This window comes from Podarcis liolepis (genome assembly GCF_965112155.1).
Source record: "Podarcis liolepis genome assembly, chromosome: 16".
NCBI classification, from domain to species: Eukaryota; Metazoa; Chordata; class Lepidosauria; order Squamata; family Lacertidae; genus Podarcis; species Podarcis liolepis.
The window spans coordinates 1,819,517-1,833,343 of record NC_139567.1 but is presented as its reverse complement, the minus strand read 5'-3'; the positions used below and the strand labels follow the sequence as shown (position 1 = coordinate 1,833,343).

The following is a 13,827-nucleotide window of genomic DNA, read 5'->3' as shown; positions in this document are numbered from 1 at the left end:
AAGCTTGAACTATGCCTATCCATGGAGAACATATCATTATTATTATTTAAATAATATTTATTAAAGTTTTACAGACGTTAGAAAATTTCAAAGTTTAAACTTAAAAAATAAAGACAGAGAATAACCCCAATATGATAAAAAAGAGTTGCAAAAAACAAAAGCAAAACACATGAAAAATACAAAATAGAAAACAGTTAACATGGAAAAAAAAGAAAAGAAATCAATAATTTCATATCTTATAGTTCATTTACTAGTTTCCTGACCTCCTCACACCTCCCCCTTTTTGTATTCCAGTTCAGATATTTAATTCAGCAAATCCTTACCCTCTATCATTTATCCTTACTCAGCATCTTAACCTATAATAAATATATATTTTCCACCATTATCAATCCATATTTACATATTCTTTTTACCAACATCGCTTGTTTTCAATCCAACATCCCTTTAACATTCATTAATTTTACAGTATTTCTGTAGTTAGTCTTTAAATTTTTTCCATTCTTCTTCCACCGCCTCTTCTCCCTGATCTCGGATTCTGCCAGTCATTTCTGCCAATTCCATGTACTCTATCACCTTCATCTGCCATTCTTCCAGTGTGGGTAAATCTTGTGTCTTCCAATACTTTGCAATCAATATTCTTGCTGCTGTTGTCGCATACATAAAAAAAGTTCTGTCCTTCTTTGGCACCAATTGGCCGACCATGCCCAGGAGAAAGGCCTCTGGTTTCTTCAGGAAGGTATATTTAAATACCATTTTCATTTCATTATAGATCATCTCCCAGAAAGCCTTAATCTTTGGGCACGTCCACCAAAGGTGAAAGAATGTACCTTCAGTTTCTCTACATTTCCAACATTTATTATCGGGCAAATGATAGATTTTTGCAAGCTTGACTGGTCTCATATACCACCTGTAAATCATTTTCATAATATTCTCTCTTAAGGCATTACATGCCGTAAATTTCATACCTGTGGTCCACAACTGTTCCCAGTCAGCAAACATAATGTTATGACCAACATCCTGTGCCCATTTAATCATAGCAGATTTAACCGTTTCATCCTGAGTATTCCATTTCAACAGCAAGTTATACATCTTTGACAAAATCTTAGTTTTGGGTTCTAACAGTTCTGTTTCCAACTTTGATTTTTCCACCTGGAAGCCATTTTTTTTGTCCAGATTGTATGTTTCTCTTATTTGGTAATAATGAATCCAATCTTGCACTCTATCTTTTAGTTTCTCAAAACTCTGCAATTTCAATTTATCTCCTTCTTGCTCCAAAATCTCCCAATATTTTGGTCATTTGGCCTCCATATTGGGCCTTTTCTGAGCTTTTGCCTCTATTGGTGACAGCCACCTTGGGGTTTTATTTTCAAGTAAGTCCTTATACCTTGTCCAGACATTAAACAGTGCTTTCCTGACAATATGGTTTTTAAATGCTTTATGCGCTTTAACCTTGCCATACCACAAGTATGCATGCCACCCAAAAACATTATTAAAGCCTTCTAGATCCAAAACGTCAGTGTTCTCAAGAAGTAGCCAATCTTTCAACCAGCAGAAAGCTGCTGATTCATAGTAGAGTTTAAGGTCTGGCAGGGCAAACCCCCCTCTTTCTTTTACATCAGTTAATATTTTAAATTTTATTCTGGGCTTTTTGCCCTGCCAGACAAATCTAGAGATGTCTCTCTGCCACTTCTTGAAACAATCCATCTTATCTAAAATTTGTAACGATTGGAACAAAAACAACATTCTTGGCAGTACATTCATCTTTATAACCGCAATTCGGCCCAACAAGGAAAGCTTCAAATTTGACCATATTTCTAAATCCTTTTTAACGTCCGTCCAACATTTTTCATAATTGTCTTTAAACAAGTTCCCATTTTTAGCTGTCATGTTTATCCCCAAGTATTTAACCTTCTTGACCACTGTTAAACCTGTTTCAATCTGAAACCTCTCTTTCTCAATCGTTGTTAAAGTTTTCTCAAGGACTTTGGTTTTTAACTTATTCAGCTTAAATCCTGCCACATGACCAAATTCATGAATCAGTTCTAATACTCTTTCAGTACTAGACTCTGGCTCCTGTAATGTCAATACTAGATCATCTGCAAAGGCTTTCAGTTTGTATTGTTTAGCTCTGACCATTATGCCTTTAATCAAATGGTCCCTTCTAATCATATTTAACAGAACCTCCAGGACTGAAATAAAAAGTAATGGGGAAATTGGGCAGCCTTGTCGTGTCCCTTTCTCTATCTTAAATTCCTCTGTCACCACATTATTCACTATTAATTTAGCTTTTTGTTCTGAGTAAATTGCACTTATACCATTTTCAAACTCTTGACCAACCCCCATCTCCTGAAGATTTTTCTTCATAAAACTCCAAGAAATATTGTCAAAGGCTTTCTCAGCGTCCACAAAGATTAAAACTGCTTTAGTATTAATATCTTCTTGCAACTTCTCCAAAATATTAATTGTATTCCTCGTATTGTCAGACAAATGTCTACCTGGGAGAAAGCCAGCTTGGTCCTTGTGTATCACTTCCCCTAATACTTTTTTTAGCCTTTTAGCCAAAATATCAGCAAATATTTTATAATCCACATTTAGCAGGGATATGGGTCTGTAGTTCTTAAGTTCTGTCTTTTCAGACTCAATTTTCGGTATAAGTGTAATAAATGCTTCTTTCCATGACTCTGGCGCCTTTTTCCCCTCCAAAATTTCATTGCAAACCTCCTTTAGTGGTTGAATTACCCAGTCTTTCAAGGTTCTATAGTATTTTGAGGTTAATCCATCTGGCCCTGGAGATTTTCCCAACTGCATACTCTGAATGGCACCTTCTACCTCCAGTTCCGTAATTTTGTGATTCAACATTATCTTATTTTCTTGAGAGATTTTTTGCAATCCATTTGTTTTCAAAAACTGATCTATATCAAACTCTTTCTGGGGTCCTTGTGTATATAATTGTTTAAAGTACCTCTGGAAGCATTTTCTAATTTTCACTGGATTCTGAATGCTTTCCCCCTCCACTTCCAAATTAGTAATAGTATGGAGAACATATCATGGCTGGGATAACCAATGTGGCCCCTGCTTCATACAGATTTGTTCTCATAAAGGGGGGCATAAACAGATTAGCAGCACTCACCCACCTCCTTGCCATGGCCTCTAGGTCCCCCAGCAGTACAGTGGTACCTCGGGTTACAGATGCTTCAGGTTACAGACTCCGCTAACCCAGAAATAGTACCTCGGGTTAAGAACTTTGCTTCAGGATGAGAACGGAAATCGGGCTCTGGCGGCATCCTTCAGGTTAAGAACAGTTTCAGGTTAAGTACGGACCTTTGGAACAAATTAAGTACTTAACCCAAGGTACCACTGTATTACCTTCTTATCTAAATCCAGTCAGGAGGAGGAGGCACAGAGGGACTCCCCTCCTGCTATAGAACAGGAATGTGAAGAGGCAGGATCCGCACAGACTCTGTGGGCACCAGCAGTGGCCAGGGCAGACCCTCCCCCAGGCGAGGAAGCTTCTTTGGTTTGCAGTGGGGCTAGGAGGGGAGGAGAGGAGAGGAGAAACGTGGGTGACCTCAGCACATCAAAGCCCATTCATTGCAACAGGCCCTTTACTCAGAAACTCCACTCCGCCCAGGGAAGCCTGGGGACAGAGCGTCACCGGCTGGCCTAGCAGAGGAAGCAGCAGCTGCAGGAACTTCCTCCTAATCTCTCAGCTTTGTTAAGGAAATGGCAGAGGCTCAATCCACTGTGCCAGATTTGCCCATTAGCCTGCCGAGACCAGGGCAGAGGGGCTAGAAACAGGTGGAGATCCTGTCACAAAACGACAACATCCAGAGAGAGGGACTAAGGACAGGTGGGAGAGCAGCAAGCGAAGGTTTGTCTGTACACCTCAAGGTGGGGTGAAAGTGGGGCAAGACCTGGCAGGGTGTCTGACATATTAAGTGTGGAACAGTTCCAGACCTCCCTGCCCAGAGCATGAATAAGAGATTACCATCTTCAAAAAGGACCCGCAGCCTGCTCCCCAAAGGAGCAGAGGGCATGGGAGAGGCTGCCAGCTGAGCATCGACAAGCCAATCCTGCTCACCACTGCTAGCAGCCCTTGCACTGTAACCTCCAGCCAAGATGCAGCAAGAGAAGGCGAGATGCTACAGGATCTGGCCCTGGTGGTAGCTGCTTGAGGATTACAGTTGTTTGTTGGCCTATTTTGTGTGTGTGTGTGTGTGTGTGTGTGTGTGTGTGTGTTCGTGCACGCGCCCCGGCCCCCACCCCGGCCCCCTTTGTCTCCAGCTGGGTTCTGCTGGCAGCTAAGCAGCCCTAGCTTCAAGCAGCCTCTGGCTTGTGAAGAAGGCCAACACCAAGAGGCTCCTGCAGAGTTCTTGCCTGACAGTTCCTTGCCTGCCAGTAGGCTAATAACAGGGGTCCCAGGAAGCCCACCCACAGCACAGGCTGCCAATCCACTGCCAGGTGCTGTGGATCAAACTCAGGGCATCCTCGTACTTCTTCCAGACAGAGCTGTCCTGAATCGGCTTGTGCAGAAGGTTGACCTGGTAGGTGCTTTTCCACATAGTGTCCAACACCAGAAGGAACTTCTCCAGTTCCACTGTGCAGCTAAAATAGAGCACGCAGGAGGGCAGGTACAGCTTGCAGTCCTGGGCAAATTCCAAGATACAGTATTCCTGGCCAGCCTCTGTAGAGACAAAGACCATGCCTGACAACTTAGCAGTGGCCAGCAATTGATACAAGATGAAGTTGCTGAGGACCAGGTAGCAGTATTCCACTTCTCCTTGCCCAGGTAGTTGGTGCCTGCCTTATAGTTCAGGGCGCCTTGTGATGGGGTGCTCAGCCATCATGTAGCCCAAGGGGACCAGTCCCAAAGTCGTGTCCATGGGGTCTTCCCAGTGGATCAGGCCATAGAAGCAGACTATCACACCCAAGCTCTCTTGCTTAGATTCCTTTGCCACAAACTTGGCCAATGACAACTTCTCCATGGCAGTTTCCGGCAGGGTGCTGGCACAGGGTGGCTCCCAGCAAGCAACCTTTGAACATGGATGACTTGCAGGTACACCAGGAAAAACTTGGTCAGGGTGATGTCAGCCATGTCCATAAGGAATTGCTTCCTGCGGTTGGTGAAGACCAAGTTCCTCATCTGTTGATCCAGGCCCAATGAGATCCAGTCCTCCTCATTATAGGAAACTGCCTCCTCTATCATGTCCGGCTTTTCAGTGGCTCCTTTGCGGCAGAGGTAGATGTAGCAGTCGGTCAGCAGCACATAGAAAAGCTAGAAGTTCCCCTCATTCTCCAAAACATGGAACATCAGAAGCAAAAAGTAGTTGTTGTCTACCCTGAACTCAGGAGGGGTGGGTTGTCTCGGAAGGGCTTCCCTGGTTGTCTTCTCATGGCGCTGCTTGGAGAGGGGCTGGCCCTGTCTCCCCTTAGCCTACTGAGGGCCTCCACACTCACCGCCTCTACCTCCTCCTGCTGCAAGTCCACTGCTATGCGTGGTCCACCTCTCTCTTCTTCTGCTTATGCTCTTCCTCCTTCCTCCTCTTTTCCAGCAGCTTGAAGGCCACCAGGAACATGTGGCAGTTGGCCACTCCCTGCAGTGCCATGGTGGTCCCCACCTGCTGCAGGAGCATTTGGACTCTCAATGTAAAAGCAGGAGAAATCCATGGGGGCTGAAACCCCCTCAACTCCGAGGGGCCCTCTCCTGCCCAGACAGTTCGAAAGGCCTAGGAGCTTGAAGGGAGATCTTGGAGCCCATACAGCAGCGCATGGTCAAGGTGCTCATAGAGCTGCTGCAGGACCTTGATGTGGTTCCCAATGGCTGGAGTTTCATCCTTGCAAACAACGAAGTATCGTAGCTTTGAAACTTCTTGATGGAGAGTGAGATGTTCTCTAGGATGCGATCCCTGACCTGCCCAGGAGGCTCCATGGCTGGTGCATTCCTCAGGTGGAGACCCCTGCGGCTGCCACTGCCCCTGGCATTGTGGCTCCCTCATTCCCTTCGACCCGAGGGTCCCCCAGGGCCACTCCTTCCTTAAGTGTTGAGGGAAACTACCATTCTCCATACCCATTTTCTGAAGGCAAACAGAGTTAACAAGTAGTACCGCAATGAGGAGAATGCACAGGCCAGCCGTTGGAGTTGTCCATTCTTTGCTCCTTCTTAAGGATGTAAGGATTGTAAACTGCTTTGAGGTTTTCTTTTTAAGTCACTCAAGCATTGTATAAATTTTATGAAATAAGCAAATAAAATAAATTGAATAGTCAAGCTGTTTCTCCCAGTTTTGGGGGGAGCGGGGCTAAAAGTTTACAGAAAGAAACACAATTGTTTGCCGACAGCAAAGCATAATCGGCTTGTGCTTACAAGGGGCCAGCTGAAGCTTAGCTCAAGTCACCCCTTCATAATGAAGCTGCTCTGACTCCTGCTTGCCACACCTGGTTGGAAGACAGGGTAGTAAGAAAGTTTTATATCACACATCCACATGATTTAGATAGTAGGCACATTAGGCAAAGCAGGCACCTTAAAGTATACTTAGGGAGTTGGGTTAGAACTGTAGCCACACATGCTTCCACTGAAAGCTTGCTTTCTATCGGCTGAAGGCAGGCACAACTTTGCACTATTGCCTAGCAATAATTAGGGAGCCTTAGCTTTTGGGTGGATGCCTACATTCTATGCCAACCAGTAACTTACCCAACGTTTCTGGCACTACACTGCCCCCTCCTGTAAAAAAACACTTTATGAATTGTGAAAAGCTAGCTAGCCAATGTAGATTTGTAATTTCTTTATTTGAATATTTAGCCTGCTTCAACCCCAAAGCATATCCCGCCCTCCCCAGCCGAAGCCAGGCTCAGAGCGGCTAACAACAGTAAAATGATAAAACATTCTAAAATAATTTCATTATAAAATTAATTCCAATCAGATTAATGGCAACCATTGGGCTAGAGTTCTGTGAGGATTGCCAAAGGAGGGAGTCAGGCTGTGCCCTGGCCAAAGACCTGGTGGAACAGCACTGTCTTGCAGGCCCTGCAGAAAGATCCCGCAGGGCCCTAGTTTCTTGTGACAGTGCGTACCACTAGATCGGAGCCACAGCCGAAAAAGCCCTGGCTCTAGTTGAGGCCAGCCTAACCTCTCTGTGGCCTGGGACCTCCAAGATGTTTTTGTTTGAAGACCGTAAGTTCCTCTGTGGGACATACCAGGAGAGGCAGTCCTGTAGGTACGAGGGTCCTAGGCCATATAGAGCTATGAAGGTTAAAACCAGCACCTTAAACCTGATCCTGTACTCCACCGGGAGCCAGTGCAGCTGGTATAGCACTGGGTGAATGTAATCTCGCAGTGAGGACCCCGTAAGGAGTCTGCACCCGCTGGAGTTTCTGGGTCAGTCTCAAGGGCAGCCCCACATAGAGTGAGTTACAATAATCCAGTCTGGAGGTGACCATCGCATGGATCACAGGGGCTAGGTCAGGGTGAGAGAGGTAAGGAGCCAACTGCTTAGCTTGGCAGAGATGAAAGAATGCCGCCTTTGTTATTGCTGCAATCTGCGCCTCCATGGAAAGGGGGGTGTCGAAGATTACACCCAAACTCTTAACAGACGGTGTTGGCACTAATTGCGCCCCCGGAAGAGACGGGAGTTGCCCCCCCCCAAGCCCATATCGTCCCGACCCAGCCAGAGGACCTCTGTCTTCGAAGGATTTAACTTCAACCGGCTCCCACGTAACCATCCAGCCACAGCTTCCAAACATCTGATCAGTGTGTCTGGGGCCGAGTCAGGGTGGCCGTCCATCAACAGATAGAGTTGGGTGTCATCAGCGTACTGATGGCAGCCCAACCCCAAACTCCGGACAAGCTGGGCGAGGGGGCGCATAAAGATGTTGGAAAGCATAGGGGAGAGTATAGCACCCTGAGGCACTCCACACACCAAGGAGTGGCGCAATGACAATTCCCCCCCCCCCAGCGCCACCCTCTGTCCCCAACCAGAGAGAAACGAGCGCAGCCACTGAAGGACTGTGCCCTGGATCCCCACGTCGGCAAGGCGGTGGTCCAGGAGTTCGTGATCGACCATGTCGAAGGCTGCTAACAGGTCTAGAAGAATCAGCAGCCCCGACCCGCCTTGATCTTTGGCAATGCATCTGAAATCCAGTTGAAAATATTCTTCATTTCAGAGATTTAACTATGTTAAACAACTCACAATCTACATAGTTAATACAGAGCAACTTGCAAAAACAGGCATTTAGTGGTATGGAGACTACATAAAGTTAGTTCAGCCAGTTAAATATAGAAAGTTTTGTTTTTATTCCAGCCTAACAAAGGAATTTTTACCTTTAACAAAAAGAGAGAAAAGACACATTTCCTTTTAAAGAACATGATAGTATTAAGGTTAAAGTATATAACTATAGGAAAAAAACCTTTAAATAATCCAACTGAAAAATCTTTAGATACTTGGGGAATGTCCATGGGTTGTTGTTGTTTTTAAAAAAAAGTTTTCTAGTATTATAACCACCTATTAAAACTAAAGCAAGATATGTATTAACTGAACATACACAATAACACAAAAATGAAAATTCCAGGCAATATTGACAAAGTTAAAATAGTTGCCAGCTATTAGCTATTTTGCTGAAATTAGGTTACCATTTATTACTTGTTACAAACTGCTGAAATTTGAAGAATAGTTGGGTATTCACTTTGAAGTAAACATGCATAGGACTGAGGACGCTAACAGCTACTGCAGAGCTCACGGGTGTGTTAGTGGTCCAAGGGCAGTATGTACTGTCCAACAGGGTGATTCAGGAAGAGATTTTCTCCTCATCTCTGCCTTGGGGGACTGCCTTCTCCATGCTCCTGGCTGGAGTAACTATAGGAAGAAGAGCTTTTCACTGAGCTCAATTGCTGGTTCATGGTGTAGAATTTGACCTGAGAGAAAGGCCAACTTGTGAGCATACTTGCAAGGAGCTGGCACTCTGATGGTTCCTGGCCAATTCCAGTATATGTGGCAAAGCTTGAAGGTCAGCCTGTTAAAAAAGGTGGGAGGGAGAGAGGATAATTCCCCCCCCAACAGAATATCAACCTTATTCTCTGGAAACTCCCCCCTCCCCCCCGTTCTAGAAGGAAGGATTGACCTTTAACAGTGACTGTACTGAAAATATACCTGCAGGGTGGATAAAAAACAATGATTTAAAATTAAAAAATCAGATTTTTTTTTAGTTTAATCAGATTTTTTTTATTTAAATCAGATTTTTAAAATAAAATGCTAAAGATAGTTTTCTATTTACGTTACATTATAGTTCAAAGGCTATTCATCAGGAAATAAGGATTTGTTTTAAGTTTTACATGTGTGCTAAAACTCAGACTAAGCTTTTTTTTAGATTGTTTAACCACATTGGTTAACAAACATGGATAAATATGCTATAATATTACTGTTTTAGTTAAATGAATTGTCTAAATTGTTATTAAGAAAATGATTATTTTTCTCCTTCTCCTTCTCCTTATTTATTTTTCTCCTTCCAATAAAGTACAGCAGAAAAATTGTCCAAATATAAACAGTTAACTTATTAAACCTCACAATAATTTCATAATTATCTGTCGATGTATTTCTAATAGTATAACCAAATCAGTAATTTTTGATATAACTGTGAAAATTCATTATTCCAAAAATGAAGCCTTCATCTGGTTGTAAATATTAAGATTTTACCAGCAAGAATGAGTCTTTCTGTAAAAAATTGATTTAAATCAAGTCTTACTGAGTAGTGATTTAAATCGTGATTTAAATCAAACCCAACCTGCATACCTGCACATGGAATTAAAAGCTGCAGAGATCTCCTTACAATTAACAAGAAACACAAAGGGAAATGGGAAGGAAAAAGTAATGGGGGAGTAACCCAAACAAAGGACAAGGGAGAAGGTGGCAAAAGCAGTACTGATGAGCAAAGTGGGAAGAAGCAAGGGAGAAAGAGGGGATATTTTAGGGGCCATTTAAGAGGTGACAGGAGAAGTTGTCAGACTTAAGAAGTGCCATTAATTATACCAGATAGCTACTTTAGGCGCTATGTGGAGCCCCTAGATGCAAGAACCTGTAGTTTGGTTTAATTTGTACAGTGCTTCATCAGAAAGACACTTTATATAATATTTTCATTATTCACATTATTCTGGTGATCTTCAAATCAGAGTTTCTCCATACTTAATCCAATTCAGTTCTGAGCAACACCAGTCACTTTATCATAGGGTTAAGAACTTCAGGATCATGGCCACGGTTAGTTCTATGAATATACTGCTCCACTGCTATCCAATGTGCATTCCAATATCCATAGGTACAGGGAGGAAGACGAGAGAAGCATGTGCAACTAGAGTGCTGTCTTCCAGTTCAATTCCAAGCAAGGAAAGTATTTCTTGAAATGATTCTACAAGGATCTCAACCAAACTGAGGCCGACAGATGTGAAAGAGTAAAATGCAGTGCCAGGTAAGGGAGCTGCTGTTCAGACAGGATGATTAATTTAGGAGCTTCAGTGTTAAGCATTATTGAGCCACCTCTTTTACTCTGATAGCTCGGCACAGGGGTGGGGAACCTTTCTGACTCCACAGGCCTGACCCCTATCAGGATCAGCCTCAGCAGCCTTATTTGACAGGTGGGTGGGGCTGTCTACCTATCAATCACCTGATGTTACAATGGCAGGTGCAAGATGGTTTCTGCCCCTTTGATTTTGCAAGGGATTCTGTACAAACCCCTTGCAAAACTGAGCAGGGTTCAATGACAGTTAAATCCTGCTCTGTTTGGCTACTGGGTGTAGGATTGCACAGTCAATGTAGGATTTAACCCTGCCTATCAAATGATATCATGAATGACACCAGCTGATGGTTAGGTGTGGTTTGGGGGAAATGGCCTCATGGGCCAACTTGAACACCCTGACCCACAGATCAGAGATTCCCCACCCTCAGTTTAGCAGAGTAAAGGTTCAGAAGTCAACTCTAATTTCTTAGACATTTGTTTTATAAAATTTACTACATGTATCAGTCATCCTATGATTAGAGTTATCTGAGCAACAAACAATTAAAAGAAATAAAAAGAACAAAACCAATAAAACCAGAAATAGGACAACTATTTGGAGTAGGGATTCGCAATCAGACAAAATCATGTAATAATATAATAAAGGGAGCAATCAAATCATCCCCATGGACCTAGAGCATCTAAAATAACAAAAAATACAGCAGAAAACCAACCAAAAGAATTTGGCTGGTGCTGAAAGACATTAAAGTTGGCACAAGGTGAGCCCCTGATCTTTCACTTTGGCAAAGCATATCTTCACCAACAGCAAGCTAGTCAAAGCCCAAGCCTCCAGATGGGTTATCCTTAGAGCCATTATTCGGCACACTCAACTGTTCACCCTGGTCAAAGGACCATCTCACTATCAGAGCAGCAGTATAATACTTGCAATGGCAAGACATGAGAAAACACCCAATTTCTAATGTTTTAAAAAGTAATGATATAAATATTTATATATTACTTTATGTACATGTGAACTAAAAGCACACACACACACACACACACACAAATCCCTAAGAGGAATTAAGAGATTACATCTAAAACATGAAATGCACTCACCTCTGCAGGTGGTCAGGACTGAGGTTGGCAGTATTTCTTACACAGACGTAGTGAGTTGGAATGCCACAACCTTGTCGTGAATAATGAGCCATCAAGTAAAAATCCACCCTAAGAATAATTTTTTAAAAAATGCTATCAATATATATGTGTGTGTGTGTGTGTGTGTGTACACACACACACACATTATATATATATATATATATATATATATATATATATATATATATATATATATATTGTGTGTGTGTGTATGTACACACACACACACACACACACACACACAATATATATATCAATAAAGATATATTTTTTATTTACAAGCAGCACGCAAGATAGTCAAGCAAGCAAGCGAGGGACCAACTCAATTCAAAAAGAATTTGGGAAACAAAAATAATTTGGGAAACAGAGAGGCTTATTCAATACCATTAGGTCATCTAGATCACAACTGTCTACATTTACTCGCAATACTTCTCCTGGTGTTTACAGGATTTTCTGCAGCCCTACCAAGAAATGCCAGCAGCTGAACCTGGGAGGTTTCACATGCAAACCATGTGCTCTGCTACTGAGCAGCAGCCCTTCCCCAACACCTTCTTGAGGGCACTGTCAGTGCTGACTTTAAAAAGCCCCTTGCCAACAAAAGAGAAGATCCTTACCTGTTGATCACATTGCAAGACTGGTTATTTGTCATGTACAGCCCTTAAGGGAGAGGGAAATCACTGACCAGTGGTCACCACTTCCCATGTGCCTGGCCATGTTGTCTGGTTGGCTTGGAGGCATTCAGGTAAACTTGAGAAGCACTATGCTCTTCAGGTAGCTTGGTTAAACCCAAATTATTTTTTCCCCAGAGAAAATTTGATATCTAGCCACATAGGCATAGTAATTTACAACTTGTTGTCACAGCTGCCGATGAGCAGCTTTTTATTCCCATCAGGTTAAATTTATGGCTCTTTCCTCTATCAAAAAGGGAAAGAGTGCAGAGATGAACACCAGTTTGACTGGCAAAGATACCAGGAAGACAGAGGGTGTCATAGTATCTAGTCTGCCAAGGAGACCACCTAAAGATTTTCAACCTAGTGAGAAGTTTCATACACAAATCTTTAAGATGTTCAATGAAGAACTCCAGAAGGGTTATTGCCAAAGACTGGAAACCTCTGGATTAAAGAGTAAAAGTTGATATTGAGGTACATTATGTAACCTGACTACATAGTTCTAGCATGCCACATTTCACCTGATTTATTCTATGGTGTTGGGAAGATGGAATTGGGTTCAGAGGAGGGCAACAAAGACTTTCAAGTGTCAGGTCGGAGCTAAACTCAAGGCATTTGCAGATGACCTTGTTTTGACACTACAGGAGCCAGAATCTAGTACGAAAAGGGTGTTAGAATTGATCCAAGAATTTGGTCGAGTGGCAGGATTCAAATTAAACAAGCAGAAAACTAAGGTTTTGGGGGGAAATTTGACAACTTTGGAAAAAGAAAGGTTTCAGAAGGAGATGGTTTTTAAATATGGTTAAAAAGGTGCAATACTTAGGGGTTAATATGATGGCTAAAAATTTGAATTTGTTTAAAGATAACTATGAAAAATGTTGGTCAGAAATCAAAAAGGATCTAGAAATTTGGTCAAAACTGAAGCTTTCCTTGTTGGGTCGAATAGCTGTTATAAAGATGAATGTATTGCCAAAAATGTTGTTTTTGTTTCAGACCTTGCAGATTGTGGACAAGATGGACTGTTTCAAGAGGTGGCAGAGAGATATTTCCAGGTTTGTCTGGCAGGGCAAAAAGGCCAGAATAAAATTTAAAATACTAACTGATGCTAAAGAAAGAGGGGGGTTTGCCCTGCCAGACATGAAACTGTATTATGAATCAGCAGCCTTCTGCTGGCTGAAAGACTGGCTACTTCTTGAAGATACTGACACCTTGGATTTGGAAGGTTTTAACAATGTGTTTGGGTGGCATGCATACTTGTGGTATGACAAGGTTAAAGCTCATAAAGCATTCAAGAACCATATAGTCAGGAAGACACTGTTTAATGTCTGGACAAGATATAAAGATTTATTAGAGAGTAAGACCCCAAGGTGGTTGTCACCAATGGAAGCTAAGGCTCAGAAAAGACTCAATATGGAGGCCAACTGGCCAAAGTATTGGGAGATGGTAGAAGAAGATGGAGACACTTGGAGATTGCAGAGTTTTGAGAAATTAAAGGGCAAGGTGCGAGACTGGTTACATTATGGTCAGATCA

General features: G+C 42.6%; 1 protein-coding gene across 2 annotated transcripts in view; it reads right to left on the bottom strand.

The window, feature by feature from the left end:
- Positions 1–8,268: 8,268 nt before the first annotated feature.
- The window catches only part of PIWIL2 (piwi like RNA-mediated gene silencing 2), a 72,358-nt gene continuing 66,799 nt past the window's right edge, over positions 8,269–13,827 (bottom strand). For both annotated transcript variants that reach the window (XM_083480376.1, XM_083480375.1), the window contains exons 22-23: positions 11,590–11,697; positions 8,269–9,003 (exon numbers count right to left, since the gene is read on the bottom strand). In XM_083480376.1, coding sequence (XP_083336502.1) covers positions 8,847–9,003; positions 11,590–11,697 — 265 coding nt within the window. In that variant the 3' untranslated portion in view covers positions 8,269–8,846. The remainder of the gene's footprint in view (positions 9,004–11,589; positions 11,698–13,827) is intronic.